The 22,656-nt window shown below is 44.6% G+C and overlaps 1 protein-coding gene across 1 annotated transcript; it reads right to left on the bottom strand.

Annotated features, from left to right (window-relative positions):
- Positions 1–1,945: 1,945 nt before the first annotated feature.
- Positions 1,946–2,872, bottom strand: LOC144769808 (olfactory receptor 5AN6-like). The gene has a single exon (XM_078653995.1). The coding sequence runs from the start codon at positions 2,870–2,872 to the stop codon at positions 1,946–1,948; it is 927 nt and encodes a 308-aa protein (XP_078510121.1).
- Positions 2,873–22,656: the final 19,784 nt, after the last annotated feature.

The following is a 22,656-nucleotide window of genomic DNA, read 5'->3' as shown; positions in this document are numbered from 1 at the left end:
GTTTTCCATTGCCTGGATTGTGGATTTGAATGGGCCCTGGATTTGTGTCTCTGCAACACGGTGTCTCCTGACTTGGATTATAATCTACTAAGGAGTCCCTTAGTTGCTCATGAACTAGATTGTTCTGGTGCTGGGATTATGGCCTGCGCAGCAGCTCATGGGGTTCTAGGCAATTCGAACATTTGGACTGCGGCCAAAGACTCTCTGGCGTGCAGTTATCTTGAAATAAGTCCGAGTTGCCCTCTGATGGTGCTAGAGCCTCCGGCAATCGAGGAACATGTATGATCGTTCCCGTTACTTAATTGGATGGATGAAATGTTCATGGATGATAACGACTTCCTATTGGAGGCCGTTGTAACGTTTGGTGCATATACGCTGTTGAATTGAAGTACAGATTTTTTTTTCTTCTCTGCTTCATGAACACATACTGAACTCATGAATATTTTTAATGTCTTCATTTTTTCTTACATGTTTGAGGTCTTTTTGTACTCCGTGGCCACCCTGAATTGGTTTCATGAACTTTGAATTATTGATTCGGTTTTTCCTTCCCAATTATCAAGTTTGGCGAAATTCCTGAACTTGGTTCTGTCTCATTCGCACTTGAACTCTGTGTTCTATGAAGTTTGCCCCAGTTGTTGTTCGTTCCCCGAACAAGGGAGGGTGTAGTATGGTTTAGGGACTCCTTTTGCGTGCATGTTATGTTAGCATGTTATGTTAGCATGGCTTATTAGAAGTTTAAACGTCATTTTACCTTTTGCTGCTTTTGCATACGACACGGCTTAGCTGTTTTTGCAAGTTAGCATTTACAAAGGTCTATACATGAGAAGGGGTTGTTTTTCGTCATCTCTAGACATACATTGTGTCCCCAGTCTGAACAGTGAGTGCTGAGCCGTCAAGGTTATCATAACGTGTGAGCCTGTTTATCGGCATGTCTGTGTAACATATTCTAGACACAACATTTTGGCAGCTGCAACCCGAGCAAGATTCTCGTGCCTTTATGATAGCACACTTGCCATAATTTCCAAGGACCACCAGACACACAGGGGCGTGGTAGTGGCAGGACAAGCACCACTGCAGCGTTGGTCCAACTGACTTACTACAACTTTGATGATTGAACTGCCATTGCATCACCACAGCTGGCAGGGAACCACATTCTCTTGCAAACCTGCAGCTTTCAGGGGCTCACAATATGCTGGCAGTGCTGCTGCGGCTCCGCTATGCATATTAGGAGTTTCAAGACTGCCTGCGGTGTCAAGGAGGTTCTTCCTTGATGAAACTGCTGATGGTAATGAAAGAAAGGACCCCCTCATGCACAAGGCATGGGGGTGCATGCAGGGGGGCACATGCTGTGCCCTCTTGTGTGCATGCACCACCAGTAACAGCACGGCATGGACTTCACAGTCCACAACATGCTGGAATGCACTGTGGCAGTCCTACAGTGGTGCCTTTCTAAGGCATACATAGGTGCCCTCAAAAGGTGCCGCTTCAGGAACGCCAAATTGTCCGCCCGCCAGACCATGAAAACCCCAAAATCTTGGGTGGGTGGTGTTGGTGTTTGGTAGACCTGGAATGGGTCTGTGATGTGACGATCCACTCCAGGACCACCAAAACCTGTAATTGGGCCCTTAATGTCTTTAGAGTTGAAGTGGCCGGAAAAGAAAACAAATGAAAGAATTGCAAAGAAGCAGTTGCATTAAATAAATAGAACATATTCTAGGAAGGTCAACAAACACATATCCCAGTTTCCAATTTTCAGAGCGTTATTGCATTGTTAGTAGCAACCATCCCAAAATCATTAATACACAAGTATACATTTAAAAAACTGCATCCCCTCTTTTTCTTGAGAACTTGCTTTTTAAGGATTTAACAACCCCAAGTCAATGGACACAATTTCAAATGAAAACCACAATATATCTTTTTTTTTCCTTTTACCTAATATGTTTTCCTATGCAATATTCTTTTTCTTTCGTAGAGCATTTTTAAATTCTGTGTTGTTCAGACTGTAAATTACAGGGTTACATAGTGGAATAACAACAATATAGAGCAGTGACAACATTTTGATTTCTTTTGTTGAAGATGCAGATGTTGGCCGCATATAGGTAGAAGACAAGGTTCCACTGAATAAAATGACTACAGTAATGTGGGAGGAGCATGTAGAAAAGGCCTTCTGTCGCCCCACAACCGACGGAATTTGCAGAATGACCAAGATGATCTTGATGTAAGATGAAATGATTAAAATGAATGACATTATGAACACAACAGCACCAATTATGTAGGTAAGTGCATCTATAGTACTAGTGCTGCTGCAAGAAAGCTTCATTAGTGCAGTAACATCACAAAAGAAGTGATTGATTGTATGTGATCCACAGAAAGAGAGCTGGGATATTAATACCATGTGTGGTATTGGATCCAGGAGGCTAACAGCCCAGCATGCAATGGACAAACGAATGCAAACAGTCTCATTCATGATCGCTGTATAACGTAAGGGATGGCAGATGGCCACATAGCGATCATAAGCCATGACCGAGAGCAGAAGAAATTCTGTGGAGATCATAGAGCCAAATAAATATATTTGAAGCAGACATTGATTTAGAGAAATGTAATTGTCCTCCAAGAAGAATTTGACCAACATTTTTGGGAATATAAGAGAGGTACAACAGATGTCAATAAAGGACAAATGTGTAAGGAAGAAATACATTGGGGTGTGCAAACAGGGGTTTGAATATATTATTACCATGATAAGAAGGTTTCCAGTCAATGTTGTCAGGTAAACTAGTATAAAAGCAACAAACATTGGAACATGTATCTCTGGAAAATCGGAGAATCCAACAATTAAGAATTTATCATGTGAGGTCCGATTTGATGGTTCCATTTGTCAAGTCGAGAAGACTGGCTTTAAATGAAGAAAAAGGAAAATTAACACAAGAGAACTTTGAATTTACTTTCAACTGATTCAGAGATGAAGGTTTCCTAGTCAGAATCACAACTCTTGCACTATAGTTCTACAAAATGAATAAAAAATTGTAATTCACATCTAACATGGGCTTCAATTGGAATTCATAGAGCATATTATCAAGCCCATTATCGCCGCTTTATCGGCAGTTTCCTGCCGATAAAAGCGGCGATAATGTAACGCCCTTTCTTGATTATATGCCATATGGTTTTTCGGAATCTGACTGTCATGCTATTGTGGGGTAAATTCGCTGAATTGATGTGAGGTTTAACTGAGCTTCCATTTTACCCAGACAGAAAGACCCACACTCCCAACCCATTTTCCCAAATCTTTGCATTTGCTTTCCTTTGGCAATTTGACAAATCTTTACAAGTGTAAATTATGATGTGCAAGAAAATGAACCAAATAGCATTATAAGCAAATAAATGAAGTAAGTACATTTCAAAATCAAACTACATATACAAGATAAATGATATAAGGCAAATGAGCAAAACTGTGACTTGGAGTGATTAAAAATCCTAAAAGAAATAATGGTAAAAGAACCATCCAATGATAATCAACAACAAAAGGCTAGTATCCTAGAAAATATTCCCCTAGAGAGATTTAACAAGATCTAAGGCCCGAGCATAGTAGACTTGTGAATACAAGTTTCAAAAAAGTGCTAGAGCCTGAATCAATCAAATAGTTTAAAGTCCAACTGCGAATCATTTCCAGAAGTACAAACAATCAAGCCGGTTGACCCAGGCGTCGGCATTTGCAGAGCCAACATCAATCTCATACATATTGAATTCAAAGTCACGGAAAATCAAATATGGCTGTAGTGAAAAGTTCTGCCTGAGTAAAGGTGAATTTTTCCAGCTGTGTGTTAGACAGATGATGCTCGCCCCTTCCATCTGTCCTTCCCTGGAAGTCTACAAAGCTCTAATAGTATGGCAGGTAATTGCCACTCCTTCCAAGGGGCGGAAACTTTCTCAATCCAGACCTTGTGAGTAGACAAGACACCATGTTTTGGATTCCACAGCAGACCAAAACTCCACACTGCCATGGAGTTAGCTCAGGAGACAGAATCCACCAGTTTTAGGATGGTGTAATTCATGTGAAAGATAAAACAGCTATTCTGGGATTTCCTCCTCAGGGAAACCAGGGATTTGTTTATATTTGTCTGTCCTTTTAATGGTTTAACTTTAGAATAGTAGGTTCATCAGGGTGTTTTAAAGAGGACAGGCTAGCAGGCCAGTGATCACTACCCTAAACAACCAATCCCTTGATGCCCCTTCCCTCTTCCTCAACTGTATGATGTCACATCTGTAAAATATAATGTAGCTTTTTCAGTATCTTATAGAGCACATGCTTTAATGTCCAAGGTGTCATAATCCTTCTTTAAAGTGCTGAAACAATAAACTCCCACGGTCACTTATCAGACCTCTCTGCAGTACAAAGGTATCTCACCTTGCATTATGTTGTCTTATGTACACATCCCAATTTAATCAGATTTCTGGCACAGTTGGAATGGATAATATACAAACTAAATCAAGGTGGAATGCCCCTATGAATTAAATGGATCATCACATAAGTTGTTTTCCATTTTTGGTTACTTAAAAATGCACTTGGGAGAAATGGCATTGCTGATTGTCTGGGGTGTGAACCCTGGTCAGGTAACAACCACACTCCCTTGGAGGGTGAACCACTAAAACTCACTAAATTACCCTGTGCTTAACCCTGGGTAGCTTGGCACACAAGTAGTCAGGCATAACTTGGAGGCAATGTGTAAAGTATTTATGCAACACACAAACCGAAATAAAGTGCACACAACACATGAAGAATCCTAAACCAAGTTAGAAAAATAGATTATATTTTAATAATCTATTTAACTCTAAAACAACAAGAATCTAATGAGTAAACCAGAGATATGAATTTTCAAAGAATAAACTGAACATAGCACCAAAAAGCACTAAGCGCCAGCAAGGGGCATATGTGAGTACTGGACCAGGACAAAGTCAAATGTTCAGGCTGATCACGATGAAACATGGGCCGGCTATGTGGACCAGATTAGGTCCAGTCAGCAAATGTACCTTAGTCTAGGTTGCTTCAACTTCAAAGGTCTCTTCGACGGGGAGGCTGCTGAGTGCAAAAGTGGATGGGCCAATGTCTATTCACACGGCAGCAGTGATATTCGGGCCCTGGTTGCTCAACATCAATGATGTTTCAAACAAAAACATTGGTTTTGTCGGAATTCAAGACAATTTCTTTGTTATGTTAAACTCTAATAGATACTTCTAGTGCATTTCACATTATTAATCATGGAAATACTGTATACAGCATTTGTAAAGGGAAGGAAGAACACACACCACAAATATGATTTTTGCAAGGGTATTCTTATTTTTTGTAAATTTGCACGAGTTTATCCAAGTTAAAAGATTGGCTGTCCAAAAACAATAATAACTGAAATTACAGTTAGGGTGAAGTGCTAAGGTGAGTGATAGTGATAAGTGATTATGTGACTATGCAGTGACACAATAACATATAGACACATAGAATAACATCAGTCCATCTTTTGACATCAGTAATTTCAAGCAACACGCTTATTCATTGTATCTGCTGAGATGCAGTATGGACGGACTTATCGTGTAACGTCGACGTTTCGACCCCAGTAGATGGTGCAGACTTATTAGCAACCATATCGGGTTTTCATCAGGACAAAAAGGTAGGACAACCTGCAAATGAATAAGGGGTGTCTTTAGTACAGGGTGTGTGTACTGTGCAATGAATAGTGAGTCAAAGCCCAACATGGCCTGCTCACCGGGTAATTTTGAAGGTATGGATGCTTCTTCCGTAGCCTCTGGGGGCGGGGTTTCAGCCGACACCCTTGTTGGTATTTCTCAAGAGGTGTATCTGTAGGTCATATGGATATTCAGTACCACGATTGTAAGGGTTGAACATAAGTGCTGGAGGTTCATACCTGTACGTACCTTGGCAATAAATGCAGAGTTATTCACCAGCTGGTAGATAAATCAGGGAAAAAGTGCTGCGATAGCGATCACCTGTGAAAATATTGGAGACCCTCTGTCAGTACAGGTCCCAGGGGACAAGGCTCACTACTTGATGCTAATGTAAAAAAACACATGGTTGAGGGAGGATGCTGGCTTAGAGCTCCAGGGGTGGGAAGGCAAAAGTGAACAAGCCAAATTTTCCAAGTTCATTTTAAGACGTAGCTTGGAATCCCCTGCTTCGGATTCTGAAAATTAACTTATGTAATGAAATAGCCGGCCTGCTATAAGGTGTGTCCCGCGATTAGGGAAATTGTTAACGTGACCAGTGCAAGGAAGGCGGGGTACTACAAGGGAATCAACGTAGCCACACAGTGGCACTCGAACACCGAGTATCGCTAAGGCCATGATATAATCTTTCAAAATTCGACCGAAAACTAAATTAATTATATCGATTGTGGCTTTGAAATATCACCGACACTCACAGCGGTGATACTCGCAACACGACTCAAGCTGTTATGGCTCTAAAAAATAAATAATTATGGTGACAGACTATCCGTAAAACCCTCTGTGGCAATGGTAACTAAATATAGGAAGATTATGCTACATTCCTGCGCTATGCGGAATAGAACTTACTTGGGAGAAGAACAGCAAGCATCTGTATCGGTCTCCGTTCGGAAAAAAGATTACAAGGGGCCGCGCACGCCGTCCTGTTTTAACCGGACCGGGTGCGTGGCTGACGTGATATGCAGCATGTAACTCCATGAGTTTTAAGGCAAACTGTAAGGCCTAGTACTGGATGCAACCCATGTTGTGGAATGTTGGCCTGGCTACATTTCTCGAACTTAACCGTCAAGAATCACATCAAATCGGGTTCAATGATTTTCACGTAAAATTACAAAACTGGCAATGTACCATATTTTTTTCAAACATAGCGGTTCCGCTTAAACTTAAGGCGGGTTCAAGCATTTTACGTGGTGTGTCTTCTTCCTTCCCTTTAAAAATGTCTTATACAGTATTTCCATGATTAATAATGTGAAATGCACTAGAAGTATCTATTAGAGTTTAACATAACAAAGAAATTGTCTTGAATTCCGACATAACCAATGGGTCACCCCATTATAATTAATCAACATCAATGATGTGTCAGCTCCCATGAGTGGGTTGCTGTGCTGTTGAGTTTCAGCTTCAATGTTGAAGTTATTGTTGATGGTGATGCAAGGACTTTTCATAGACGAGCGTCATGCAGTGATGGTCCTGAAGGCAGAGATTGTCTCTGAGACACTCAAAAGCAGTAATGCGCTGGTTCTGAACCACGCAACAAGGGGCAATACATCAGTTCAAATCTGCTCACAATTGATTATGAGTCGGGCTGACCCACGCAGTGATGCCAATGGGCCTGTTCTGTCTCCACACGATGATTGGTTGAGTCTGATGAGTAAAACCTTTAGGTCTACTTCCATGGATACAGGACTGGTGTGGCATCACTTGGCAGGGTAGACTCACAGGTGACAGAGTCCAGGTGCAGAAGCAGGATAGTTGGAAGTCTTTTATGTCCCAGTTTATTCAGATCATTAGGCCAGTCAATTAGCCCTTAGAGTCACTCTAGGTTCCGGAGGCCAAGTGATGCTGATCCAGTCCCTCTCACCCATACCAGGAGGGCAGCAGGCAGCACCTCAGAACAGGAGAAAAGCAGTTCATTAAGAGCAGCAATCCAGCAGAATGGCAGTCCTTAAGCAGAAAAGCAGTCCTTCTTCATGGCAGAGTATCCACAGATCCAGAAGTGTACTGAAGTGGTTGGGTCTGAGGTCGAATTGTTATGCCCAGTGGTGCCCATGAAGTGAGGGAAACTTCAAAGAAGGGTCTTTGAAGTACAGAGAGGTTATCCCTTCCTGCACTGGCTCCAGAATCACTACAGGGGAGTATGTAGCCCTTTGTGTGGGGACAGGCCACAGCCTATTCAGGTCTAATTGTAAGGCTGTACCTAGCTCATTCCTCCAATTCTCTCAGGATAGCCTATAAACTCACACATAGGCACCTATTGTGAGTGGCTAGCTAGGTGGAATACACAAAGTCCAGCTGTGTATCAGAGACAGGGCTCAGGCACACATTTACTAGGAGCAGGAAAATTCCATCTTTCTAAAAGTATAAATAATTCCAACTTTGCCATAAAAGAGGGTTTATCATTACATGTATATATGTGCAACCATGACAGTTATACTCCGACTCAATTAGGAATTTCAGATGATTGATTGTAAATAGGAATGCCTAATGTCATTCTATGAGGGGGTAGGCATCAAAGTAGTGAAATATGTATTTGAGAGTTTTTCCACTACCAAGACAAGTAGAACTTAAAGTACAGGTCCTACCTTTTACTTACACAGCACCCTGCCCTATGGGCTACCTAGGGTCCACCTTAGGGGTGACTTGTATGTAATAAAGGGGACATTTAAGGCTTGGCAAGGGGGTTTACATGCCAAGTCAACGTGGCAGTAGAACACTGCCTTCATGCTGCAATGGCTGCCTGGGACAAACAACAAACAAAACAGCATTGTAAAGCACAGCACTGCCACTCCTATGAGTATCTGGGCAACGAGGGTGCTGTGTCACTGTGAAATGCCAGGTCTTCATTTTTGTTCTGGAGTCCACCAAGGAGGGGATGTTGAGAGGTGGAGGGGCAGGTTGTTCCAAGACTTGGCGGCCCCCACTGTGGTTGTGAACGGTGCAGGGTGTATGTGATAGGGCAAGAAAGGCAGAGCATAGTTGTCTCATGGGCAGGAGTATGCTCAGTTGATGGTTAATGTTTGATGGTCCATGATTGTGGAGAGCTCTGTATGCGTGTGTAAGGATCTTCATCTGGCATCAATTCTAGATGGAGAGTCAGTAAAGGTTTTTGAGGTGAGGGATGATGCAAGTCCGTTCGGAGAGGTACAGGATAAGTGGGTCTACAGTGTTCTCTATGGTCTGAAGTCTTTTGAGGAGTTGAGTGGAGATTCCAGCAAAGAGAGTTATTCCATAGTGGAGGCAGCTTGTGATGATGAGGGCTTTTGTGATGGTCTTTATGGTTTTGATGGGGATCCATCTAAAGAGTCTGTGGAGCATGCACAGTGTGTTGGAGCAGGAGGAGGTGACTGCGTTGACTTGTCGTTTAATGGTAAGTTGGCTGTCGAGGATGATGCCGAGGTTGCGTGCATGGTCTCTTGGTGTGGGAGTTGGTGAGAGTTCTGCCATCCACCAGTGGTGGTCCATACAGAGGTGTTTCTTCCAAAAATCAGAACTTCTGTTTTGTCAGAGTTGAGGTTGAGGTAGCTGTCTCTCATCCATTTTCTACATTGGTCATGGCGATGCAGAATTTGGGTTTGGCATTGGAGTGGTCCACAGTGAGTGAGAGGATTAGTTGAGGGTTCTCAGTGCAGGAGATTATGTTGAGTCATGGGATCTGATGACGTCTGCGAGCTGGGTCATGTAGGTGTTGAACAGTGTGGGGCTCTGGGATGAGCCTTGGGGGTATGCTGCAATTATGTTCTGAGGTGCGGAGGTGAAGGGGGCATTTGGAGGCTCAGAGTGTATCCTAAAAGGAAGGCAGTGATCCACTTGAGGGTGTACTGCGGTATGCTAATGTTGTAGAGTCTGTCAGTGTGGGTGTTATGTCATGATGTCATATATAGCAGAGAGGTCAAGGAGGATCAGGGCCAGTTTCTCTACAATGGAGGAGAGTTTTGATGTTGTCTTTAGAAGTGATGAATGCAGTCTCAGTGTTGCTGTTTGCCTGATTTTGGGGTGTTGAAGAGGTGCTTTTGGTTGAGATGTTTGTGAGGTGTTGGTTGATGGCTTTCTTGATAACCTGGGCTCGGAAGCAGAGCAGGGAGATTGGGCATGATTGTTTAGGTCACGGGGTCAGCAGAGGGCTTCTTTACGATTTGTATGACTGCTGTGTGTTTCTATAAGTCTGTAAAGGTTTGTGTGTACATGGAGTTGTTACGGATGCTGGCGAGTTCTGGGCTAATTTGGTTGGCGCAGATGTTGATGAGAAAGTGGGGAGTGGAGGCATTGTCGTTGTACGCCCAGGACCGAATGGATGTCATGATGGCTGAGACGTTCTGTGTGGTGAGCAGAGACCAGGTAGATATAATTTGACTTGTGTTCACTGGTTGTCCGAGGTTGTCTAGCCTGAAAATGGTGGGTTGAGGGTTGAGGTCTTTGTAGATGTTGGCAATCTTGTCGTTAAAGTAATCTGAGAGAGAGTTGCAGAGTTCATGGGAGGGGTGGATGATGTTTTCTGTGGTTGTTGGGTTGGAGTATTCTTTGATGATTTTGAAGAGTTCCTGCATGTGGGTTGGCTGCAGTGTTGATGCTGGTGATGATTGCTGCTCTCTCTGCTTCCTTTATGCACAGGTGGTAGTTGTTGATGGCTGCTTTGTGGGCGGCTGTGTCTGATGGGTCGTTGGTGGAATCCCAGCTCTTCTCGAGTCAGCAGCAGTTGTGCTTGGTGGTTCTGAGTTCCGGGGTGTACCAGCTGGCTTGCTTCAAGGTTTTGTTGATTTTTGTTAGTTTAACTGCAGCAACTCTGTTGGTACTTTTGTTCATCGAGACAGAGAAGTTCTGGAGGGCATGGGCAAAGTCTGCTGAAGTTTCAGGTTGTGTGGTGCCACAGCTTAAATATATAAATGACAAAGCTCCTGCCTCCCCAATTGGATTTTTTGAGTTTTGGAACAACTAGATAAAAGTTAGAGCAGGAACAAAGAGGCCAGGATGGAATATACCCCCACATGCATCAACCTATTTAGGAAGTGCAAACGGTGTGAATCAGTAAATTCGGCCGTTTGCACTTCCTAAATACGTTTTTGGGATGCATCAAACAGAGTGCCATATTTCGCTATTTTTTGCATTTCTTAAAAATGCAAATGCAATTAAGGAATCGCATTTGTGCGATTCCTTAATTGCAATGCATCATTTTTTTAAAAATTGCGATTTTTGAAATTGGAAGTGCAAATTAACACGAGGTTGACCCTCGTGTTAATTTGCGAAAATTTATAAAAAAGCAAAAACATGCATTTTTTAAACTTGCATGTTACAGACACACATGTCCTTAGGACATGTGTGTGTAAAACATGCACTTGAAAATACATTTCAGGGGTGCAGGGGGGGGTCCTTTGGACCCCCCTCTGCACCCTTGCAATGCATCAACAAATTGCGAGTGCAAAAAGAAAAAAAAGAAAAACGGCATTGATTCCTATGGGCTTTAGGCCCATAGGAATCAATGTAATGCCATTCCTTAATTGCGATTCGCAATTAAGGAATCGCAAATTCCGAAAATTAAGAAATCCTAAAAGCTTTTAGGATTTCTTGATGCATAGGATTTTGCATTTCCTAAATAGCGATTCCCTAATTTTCGCTATTTAAGAAATGCAAAATCCTAGATTGATGCATGTGGGGGATAGTGCTGAAAGAGCTATGTTAGGTATTCAGGTCCAGAGCTATACCATGCTTTAAAAGTAATGCATAGGGCCCTTACCCCCACATGCGTCAATGTAGGATTTTGCATTTCTTAAATAGCGAAAATTAAGGAATCGCTATTTAGGAAATGCAAAATCCTATGCATCAAGAAATCCTAAAAGTTATTAGGACTTCTTAATTTTCGGAAATTGCGATTCCTTAATTGTGAATCGCAATTACGGAATGGCATTACATTGATTCCTATGGGCCTAGAGGCCCATAGGAATCAATGCCGTTTTGCATTTTTTTTTTTTGCACTTGCAATTTGTTGATGCATTGCAAGGGTGCAGAGGGGGTCCAAAGGACCCCCCCCCTGCACCCCTGTAATGTATTTTCAAGTGCATGTTTCACACACACATGTCCTAAGGACATGTGTGTCTGTAACATGCAAGTTTAAAAAATGAATTTTTTTGCTTTTTAAAAATGTTTCGCAAATTAACACGAGGGTCAACCTCGTGTTAATTTGCACTTCCAATTTCAAAATTCGCTATTTTTTACAAATTGATGCATTGCATTTAAGGAATCGCACAAATGCGATTCCTTAATTGCATTTGCATTTTTAAGAAATGCAAAAAATAGCTAATTGTTTAGTGCATCCCAAAAACGTATTTAGGAAGTGCAAACGGCCGAATTTACCGATTCGCACCGTTTGCACTTCCTAAATAGGTTGATGCATGTGGGGGCTAGAGTCTATGGGGCACATGCATCAACCTATTTAGGAAGTGCAAACGGTGCGAATCGGTAAATTCGGCCGTTTGCACTTCCTAAATACGTTTTTGGGATGCATGAACATTTTTTTCAAAATTCGCTTTTTTTTGCATTTCCTAAAAATGCGAATGCATTTAAGGAATCACCCCCCACATGCATCAACCTATTTAGGAAGTGCAAACGGTGCGAATCGGTAAATTCGGCCGTTTGCACTTCCTAAATACGTTTTTGGGATGCATCAAACAGAGTGCCATATTTCGCTATTTTTTGCATTTCTTAAAAATGCAAATGCAATTAAGGAATCGCATTTGTGCGATTCCATAATTGCAATGCATCATTTTTTTAAAAATTGCGATTTTTGAAATTGGAAGTGCAAATTAACACGACGTTGACCCTCGTGTTAATTTGCGAAAATTTATAAAAAAGCAAAAAAATGCATTTTTTAAACTTGCATGTTACAGACACACATGTCCTTAGGACATGTGTGTGTGTGAAACATGCACTTGAAAATACATTTCAGGGGTGCAGGGGGGGGGATCCTTTGGACCCCTCTCTGCACCCTTGCAATGCATCAACAAATTGCGAGTGCAAAAAGAAAAAAAATGCAAAACAGTATTGATTCCTATGGGCCTCTAGGCCCATAGGAATCAATGTAATGCCATTCCTTAATTGCGATTCGCAATTAAGGAATCGCAATTTCCGAAAATTAAGAAATCCTAAAAACTTTTAGGATTTCTTGATGCATAGGATTTTGCATTTCCTAAATAGCGATTCCCTAATTTTCGCTATTTAAGAAATGCAAAATCCTAGATTGATGCATGTGGGGGATAGTGCTGAAAGAGCTATCAGGCATATGCATCAACGGAAATACCTCCCGGTAAAACAGCGATTCGGAAAAACAGGCCGATACCGACCGCAAAACCATAAATTGCAATGCATCAAACCGAAAATCGGAAAAAAATAAAGAACCGCTAAATGGCCCCGCGGTAAATTACCGAATCGTTAAACAGACATTCGGAAATACCGAACCACAAAGCAATAGTTCGGAAATACCGAATAGGCAATAACGAATGGAAATGGTATGCATGAACAGTCGCTAATACCGGAAATCCCCAAAATCGCTATTTAGCATGAGCAAAATAAGGGGAATCACAATCAGGAGGTAAAGTTAACAGAAGGACAGAAAAAAAAATTTAAACCCCATCAGCAGGTGCTGACAATCAGTTACCCTTCATAAATGCCCTGGGAAACCCCACATGTACACCAAAATGGCTGCCCTGTACGTGCTTGCTAGGAGGTGGAGGATCAACGCCCAGGCCCAGCGCAGGAGGATGATACAGGACAGGATCTTCAGGGTTCGCATCACTTTGCTGGGGCAGACCGAGGAACAGGTGTACGTCAAGTACAGACTGAACCGTGCCATGATAATGCACCTAATAGCAGACCTGACACCCTTACTGCAGCACGAGACCCGTCGGACCAACGCCATACCTGCCCATGTGCAGGTGCTATGCTGCCTGCACCTGCTTGCATCTGGAAGCTTCCAGGGGGTAATAGCTGAGACAGGAGGCGTGTCGCAAAGTGCCTTATCACGCTTTTTCCACCGGTTTCTAGAGGCCATGCTGACATTTCTCAATCGCCACATCACCTTCCCCAGAACCCCCCAGCAGCTAACCCGCACCAAACGGGAATTCTACCAGGTGGCACAATTCCCCCATGTCATCGGGTGTGTCGACTGCACGCATGTCCCCATCTGTCCTCCATCAGCCACCGAATACATTTACCGCAACCGGAAATCGTATCATTCAATAAATGTTCAGGTGGTGTGCAATGCCAAGTTGATCATTCTCCATCACGGACAGGGCGGCAACATCTGCTCTGTGGCTCTGCGGAGTGGGCAGCACTGGTGGTGGTGGTGTCTTGGTCCGCGAGGGTGGTGGTGGTGGTGTCTTGGACTGGGAGGATGGTGGTGGTGGTGGTTGCTTCGGCCGGGAGGACGGTGGCGGTGGTGGTTGCTTCGGCCGGGAGGACGGTGGCGGTGGTGGTTGCTTCGGCCGGGAGGACGGTGGCGGTGGTGGTTGCTTCGGCCGGGAGGACGGTGGAGGTGTTGTCCGGCGTGGTGGTGAAGGGGAGGACATGACTTCAGCTCCCTCTGAGCACTCCGCTTCTGACAACACTGGCGTCTCTGAGATGACAAGGTGGCCACTGTCGTCTGAATCGATGGGGGATGCATCTGTGTGTGAAACAGTGCATAGTTAATATCATGGTATGGTATGTGACAATAGCTGTGGCATCTCACAATAAATTACTTTTGTTGACTGACATTTGACCCTTGGCAGCTGTATTCATCTCTGGGCTCAGGCATGCACCCATTCATGTATTGACTACATCTCCCATGGTGCAACACAGTGGTGAGGGTGTGTGTGTAGGGCAACGCTACATGTGCACTGGGTCTGGCATGGGGGAGTGGGCAGGGACTACGTACACGCTGCATCGTTACGCTGGCATGCCTCTTACCTTGTCCTCCTTCCGCAGCACCTGAGGTGTCCAGACTTGTGACCCCCACAACAGCTTCACGTTCTATGGTGGCCTCCACTAGATCCTCCAGGTCAGTGCTAGGCGTCACGTTTGATGGTCCCCCTCCTGTGCCAGCAGCATCCCTGACCCTCTGCGCAATCTTCTCCTTGGCCCTCTTACGCAGGTCGTACCATCGTTTTTTGAGGTCGTCGATGCTGCGGTGGGTGACTCCGCAGGCATTCACCTTGTCCATGATGCGCAGCCACATCTTCCTTTTTTCTGCCTCTGGCACCTTAAGCGACAACTTGCCAAATATGCGATCATGGTTGCTGCTCACACTCTGTATGAGGATTTCCAGCTCCTTATCTGAAAACTTTCGTTTTCGCTTTCGGGATGTGTCCTTTCCATGCTGGGGGGCCTCCTTCTCCATCCTGTCCTGCTACCTTTTTCCTGCTTGCTTCTGGTTCAGTGTGGGACCTCAGCTCCTGAGCTCTGCCTCCTCCTCTGTGCAACTCCGGACACTGAATGCAGCGTGGGTGTCCTACTTCCTGGTTGTGATGTCATCAGCCTGCTTCCGAAGCGTCGCGTTATTTTCCCGTTTTCGGTATTACCGATTCCGCTATTACCGGATCCGGTAATACCGACTCGGTATTTCCGATTACGGTTTTTGTTACTCGCGCTGGCGTTTACTCGTTCTTTATTAGCGATTATTACCGACTCGGTATTTTTTACCGATTACTTTGATGCATCGCGGTTTGCATGTTCATATTAGCGATTCGTTATTTTTCGGTATTACCGACTGGTATTTACGAACGTTGATGCATATGCCAGTTAGTTAGGTATTCAGGTCCAGAGCTATACCATGCTTTAAAAGTAATGCATAGGGCCCTTAGAGTCTATGGGGTACATGCATCAACCTATTTAGGAAGTGCAAACGGTGCGAATCGGTAAATTCGGCCGTTTGCACTTCCTAAATACGTTTTTGGGATGCATGAACATTTTTTTCAAAATTCGCTTTTTTTTGCATTTCCTAAAGAAGCGAATGCATTTAAGGAATGCCCCCACATGCATCAACCTATTTAGGAAGTGCAAACGGTGCGAATCGGTAAATTCGGCCGTTTGCACTTCCTAAATACGTTTTTGGGATGCATCAAACTGAGTGCCATATTTCGCTATTTTTTGCATTTCTTAAAAATGCAAATGCAATTAAGGAATCGCATTTGTGCGATTCCTTAATTGCAATGCATCATTTTGTTTTAAATTGCGATTTTTGAAATTGGAAGTGCAAATTAACACGAGGTTGACCCTCGTGTTAATTTGCGAAAATTTATAAAAAAGCAAAAAAATGCATTTTTTAAACTTGCATGTTACAGACACACATGTCCTTAGGACATGTGTGTGTGTGAAACATGCACTTGAAAATACATTTTAGGGGTGCAGGGGGGTCCTTTGGACCCACCTCTTTACCCTTGCAATGCATCAACAAATTGCGAGTGCAAAAAGAAAAAAAATGCAAAACGGCATTGATTCCTATGGGCCTCTAGGCCCATAGGAATCAATGTAATGCCATTCCTTAATTGCGATTCGCAATTAAGGAATCACAATTTCCGAAAATTAAGAAATCCTAAAAACTTTTAGGATTTCTTGATGCATAGGATTTTGCATTTCCTAAATAGCGATTCCCTAATTTTCGCTATTTAAGAAATGCAAAATCCTAGATTGATGCATGTGGGGGATAGTGCTGAAAGAGCTATCAGGCATATGCATCAACGGAAATACCTCCCGGTAAAACAGCGATTCGGAAAAACAGGCCGATACCGACCGCAAAACCATAAATTGCAATGCATCAAACCGAAAATCGGAAAAAAATAAAGAACCGCTAAATGGCCCCGCGGTAAATTACCGAATCGTTAAACAGACATTCGGAAATACCGAACCACAAAGCAATAGTTCGGAAATACCGAATAGGCAATAACGAATGGAAATGGTATGCATGAACAGTCGCTAATACCGGAAATCCCCAAAATCGCTATTTAGCATGAGCAAAATAAGGGGAATCACAATCAGGAGGTAAAGTTAACAGAAGGACAGAAAAAAAAATTTAAACCCCATCAGCAGGTGCTGACAATCAGTTACCCTTCATAAATGCCCTGGGAAACCCCACATGTACACCAAAATGGCTGCCCTGTACGTGCTTGCTAGGAGGTGGAGGATCAACGCCCAGGCCCAGCGCAGGAGGATGATACAGGACAGGATCTTCAGGGTTCGCATCACTTTGCTGGGGCAGACCGAGGAACAGGTGTACGTCAAGTACAGACTGAACCGTGCCATGATAATGCACCTAATAGCAGACCTGACACCCTTACTGCAGCACGAGACCCGTCGGACCAACGCCATACCTGCCCATGTGCAGGTGCTATGCTGCCTGCACCTGCTTGCATCTGGAAGCTTCCAGGGGGTAATAGCTGAGACAGGAGGCGTGTCGCAAAGTGCCTTATCACGCTTTTTCCACCGGTTTCTAGAGGCCATGCTGACATTTCTCAATCGCCACATCACCTTCCCCAGAACCCCCCAGCAGCTAACCCGCACCAAACGGGAATTCTACCAGGTGGCACAATTCCCCCATGTCATCGGGTGTGTCGACTGCACGCATGTCCCCATCTGTCCTCCATCAGCCACCGAATACATTTACCGCAACCGGAAATCGTATCATTCAATAAATGTTCAGGTGGTGTGCAATGCCAAGTTGATCATTACCGACATTGTAGCCCAATTTCCCGGGAGCACACATGACGCCTACATTTTCCGTCACTGTGGCCTCCACAGGCGCCTGATCAACGGAGAATTCGGAGAGGGACACCTACTAGGTACAAATAGCTGCATCATCGTACTCCCCATCCACTCCTTCCCCACATGTATAATTCCATTAATGCTGATTACCATTCTCTCCCCATCCTGCAGGTGACAGCGCATACGCATTGCGTGAATATCTCCTCACGCCCTATCTCAACCCAGCTACCCCGCAAGAGCAGCGCTACAACAGGGCACACATCAGTACTAGGAATGTGGTTGAGCGAACATTCGGCATCCTGAAGAGCCGCTTCCGAATACTGCACAAGACTGGAGGTGCTTTGCAGTACGACCCAGTGACCTGCTGCCAGATAATTGCTGTGTGTGCCATCCTGCACAACATCGCCACGCGCATGGGGATACACATAGAGGTGGAGGGAGAGGAAGAACTGCGTGCCCAGCAACCCCCCCCACAACACCAACAGGCACATGTGCCCAACACAGCTGAAGGGCAAAGGAGACGGGCATACATCACACGTAATCATTTCTGAGACAGGTAAGAGAGTGACTTGACAACAGGATCAGTTTTGCAAGGGTTTAATGGGCATGGACACCTGACTGGTGCAGAAAAACGTAACACAAACAAGCTGCTGCCGCAGCGAAAAAAACTAGCAATGTCCCTTCTCAGAACAGGTGGCGCGTGAGGCACTTTGGTCTGTCCATGGTTACCTCACCAAGGACAGTGTGACTATGCCACATGTTTACTTCCGTTTGCCGCGTACCCCCAGTCTCTTGTCCTGTGACTCCTCGGGTTGTACACGATGGGAGTCAGTGGCAGTTGCACTGCGGCCACTGCGCCTCCTCACGCTGGTGTCCGGCAGGGAGACGCTGCTGACACTGGAGGCTGCCTCACTCCCCTCTTCCGCCCCCAGACTGCTGACACTGGCTGACCCTGGCTGCAGTTGCTCCACTGCAGTGGTCACCCTCTCAAGGGCCTTTGCCACATCCCCACATAAATGACCAAGATCCACTTGCAGGGACACGGACCTGCGTGACAGCACAGCCGTGCTGTTGCACATCTTATTGATGGCCTTGTTTGTGGTATTCACTGCCAGCATGACCTGCCTGTGACGCCGGCGCTCACTCCTTTGGCCTGCGAGTATGGCACGTGTCAGTTCTTGCAGGCACAGCTTGATGTCTTTGTTGCCCGCAGATACGGCAGTGGTGTGCTCACGCACTGCGGCAGTCATGTAGCCTAGTTTGTTGCATAGTTGTGTCATGCTGAGTTTCATGGCACCCATGTGTCTCCCCTGCAGGCGCTGGACACGCAGCATCCGGGCCTCCACTACTCCGTACCCTCCGGACAGATCGACCGGTCTTGCAGCAGCCCGACCCGGGGACACAACCCTCTGCCTGATGCGCTGTCGGCCTGCAGTGTGGCTGGTTGGAGTGACGACAGCCTGGCGTGGAACATTTGGGTGTGATGAAGATTGATCTGACTCCATCACGGACAGGGCGGCAACATCTGCTCTGTGGCTCTGCGGAGTGGGCAGCACTGGTGGTGGTGGTGTCTTGGTCCGCGAGGGTGGTGGTGGTGGTGTCTTGGACTGGGAGGATGGTGGTGGTGGTGGTTGCTTCGGCCGGGAGGACGGTGGCGGTGGTGGTTGCTTCGGCCGGGAGGACGGTGGCGGTGGTGGTTGCTTCGGCCGGGAGGACGGTGGCGGTGGTGGTTGCTTCGGCCGGGAGGACGGTGGAGGTGTTGTCCGGCGTGGTGGTGAAGGGGAGGACATGACTTCAGCTCCCTCTGAGCACTCCGCTTCTGACAACACTGGCGTCTCTGAGATGACAAGGTGGCCACTGTCGTCTGAATCGATGGGGGATGCATCTGTGTGTGAAACAGTGCATAGTTAATATCATGGTATGGTATGTGACAATAGCTGTGGCATCTCACAATAAATTACTTTTGTTGACTGACATTTGACCCTTGGCAGCTGTATTCATCTCTGGGCTCAGGCATGCACCCATTCATGTATTGACTACATCTCCCATGGTGCAACACAGTGGTGAGGGTGTGTGTGTAGGGCAACGCTACATGTGCACTGGGTCTGGCATGGGGGAGTGGGCAGGGACTACGTACACGCTGCATCGTTACGCTGGCATGCCTCTTACCTTGTCCTCCTTCCGCAGCACCTGAGGTGTCCAGACTTGTGACCCCCACAACAGCTTCACGTTCTATGGTGGCCTCCACTAGATCCTCCAGGTCAGTGTTAGGCGTCACGTTTGATGGTCCCCCTCCTGTGCCAGCAGCATCCCTGACCCTCTGCGCAATCTTCTCCTTGGCCCTCTTACGCAGGTCGTACCATCGTTTTTTGAGGTCGTCGATGCTGCGGTGGGTGACTCCGCAGGCATTCACCTTGTCCATGATGCGCAGCCACATCTTCCTTTTTTCTGCCTCTGGCACCTTAAGCGACAACTTGCCAAATATGCGATCATGGTTGCTGCTCACACTCTGTATGAGGATTTCCAGCTCCTTATCTGAAAACTTTCGTTTTCGCTTTCGGGATGTGTCCTTTCCATGCTGGGGGGCCTCCTTCTCCATCCTGTCCTGCTACCTTTTTCCTGCTTGCTTCTGGTTCAGTGTGGGACCTCAGCTCCTGAGCTCTGCCTCCTCCTCTGTGCAACTCCGGACACTGAATGCAGCGTGGGTGTCCTACTTCCTGGTTGTGATGTCATCAGCCTGCTTCCGAAGCGTCGCGTTATTTTCCCGTTTTCGGTATTACCGATTCCGCTATTACCGGATCCGGTAATACCGACTCGGTATTTCCGATTACGGTTTTTGTTACTCGCGCTGGCGTTTACTCGTTCTTTATTAGCGATTATTACCGACTCGGTATTTTTTACCGATTACTTTGATGCATCGCGGTTTGCATGTTCATATTAGCGATTCGTTATTTTTCGGTATTACCGACTGGTATTTACGAACGTTGATGCATATGCCAGTCAGTTAGGTATTCAGGTCCAGAGCCATACCATGCTTTAAAAGTAATGCATAGGGCCCTTAGAGTCTATGGGGCACATGCATCAACCTATTTAGGAAGTGCAAACGGTGCGAATCGGTAAATTCGGCCGTTTGCACTTCCTAAATACGTTTTTGGGATGCATGAACATTTTTTTCAAAATTCGCTTTTTTTTGCATTTCCTAAAAATGCGAATGCATTTAAGGAATCACCCCCCACATGCATCAACCTATTTAGGAAGTGCAAACGGTGCGAATCGGTAAATTCGGCCGTTTGCACTTCCTAAATACGTTTTTGGGATGCATCAAACAGAGGCCCACATGCATCAAGCATTTTTGGAGTCGCAAACGGTGCGATTCCTTAAAATCGGCCGTTTGCGATTCCAAAAGTGCTTTTTGGGATGCATGAAGCAATTTTAGAATTCGTAAAATTTTTGCGAGTTCTAAAATTGCGATTGCTTTTAAGAAGTCGCAGATGTGCGATTTCTTAAAAGCAATGCATCATTACTTTTAAAAGTGCAAAATCGCAATTAGGGTGTCAAATTTACCGAGTGTTTGAACCACTCGGTAAATTTGGAAAAAGTGTTTAAAATGCTGAAAATGTTTTTTTTTCAACATTCATGTTTCACACACACATGTCCTTAGGACATGTGTGTGTGAAACATGATGCGAAAAATACATTTCAGGGTGCAGGGGGGGGTCCTTTGGACCCCCCCCCTGCACCCATGAAATTTTCAAAGTGCCACTCGCAATTTGCTAATGCCTTCCCATTGACTCCTATGGGCCTTTTGGCCCATAGGAATCAATGGGAATTGCGAAAATTAACTTAAGAATTCGGTATTTATTTGGGATTCGGTAAAAATTGCGATTTTTACCGAATCACAAATGAATACCGAAAATAATGATGCATACCATTTTGCACTTCTTAATTTGCGATTCCTTATTTTTCGCAAATTAAGAAGTGCAAAATGTCTCAATGATGCATGTGGGCCAGAGTGCCATATTTCGCTATTTTTTGCATTTCTTAAAAATGCAAATGTAATTAAGGAATCGCATTTGTGCGATTCCTTAATTGCAATGCATCATTTTTTTAAAAATTGCGATTTTTGAAATTGGAAGTGCAAATTAACACGAGGTTGACCCTCGTGTTAATTTGCGAAAATTTATAAAAAAGCAAAAAAATGCATTTTTTAAACTTGCATGTTACAGACGTGTGTGAAACATGCACTTGAAAATACATTTCAGGGGTGCAGGGGGGGGGTCCTTTGGACCCCCCTCTGCACCCTTGCAATGCATCAACAAATTGCGAGTGCAAAAAAAAAATGCAAAACGGCATTGATTCCTATGGGCCTCTAGGCCCATAGGAATCAATGTAATGCCATTCCTTAATTGCGATTCGCAATTAAGGAATCGCAATTTCCGAAAATTAAGAAATCCTAAAAACTTTTAGGATTTCTTGATGCATAGGATTTTGCATTTCCTAAATAGCGATTCCTTAATTTTCGCTATTTAAGAAATGCAAAATCCTAGATTGATGCATGTGGGGGCACATTTGTGCGATTCCTTAAATGCAATGCATCAATTTTAAAAAAAATGCCAATTTTGAAATAGGAAGTGCAAATTAACACGAGGTTGACCCTCGTGTTAATTTGCTACATTCTTTTAAAAAGGACAAAAATGCATTTTGGAAAATGTCATGTTACACACACACAAGTCCTTAGGACATGTGTGTGTGAAACATGCACTTTAAAATACATTTCAGGGGTGCAGGGGGGGTCCTTTGGACCCCCCTCTGCACCCTTGCAATGCATCAACAAATTGCGAATTCCAAAAAAAAGAAATGCAAAACGGCATTGATTCCTATGGGCCTCTAGGCCCATAGGAATCAATGTAATGCCATTCCTTAATTGCGATTCGCAATTAAGGAATCACAATTTCCGAAAATTAAGAAATCCTAAAAACTTTTAGGATTTCTTGATGCATAGGATTTTGCACTTCCTAAATTGCGATTCCTTAATTTTCGCAATTTAGGAAGTGCAAAATCCTACAATGATGCATGTGCCCCTATGTGCTTCTTGACAGGAGTCAAGGCCTGAAAAACAGACTTGTGTCTGGGGATTCTCCGGAGAAGACGTGCTGCCACGTTCTGAAGAATCTGTATTTACTGAAGCACGATGTGATAGCCAAAG

The sequence above is a fragment of the Lissotriton helveticus genome, chromosome 7, assembly GCF_964261635.1.
Source record: "Lissotriton helveticus chromosome 7, aLisHel1.1, whole genome shotgun sequence".
Classification (NCBI taxonomy): Eukaryota; Metazoa; Chordata; class Amphibia; order Caudata; family Salamandridae; genus Lissotriton; species Lissotriton helveticus.
The sequence above is the reverse complement of the archived record's forward strand: the minus strand, read 5'-3'. Positions and strand labels throughout refer to the sequence as shown.

What these genes read in the sequence shown, in the direction of transcription:
- LOC144769808 (XM_078653995.1), bottom strand. Translation starts at nt 2,872, where the DNA reads ATGGAACCATCAAATCGGACCTCACATGATAAATTCTTAATTGTTGGA.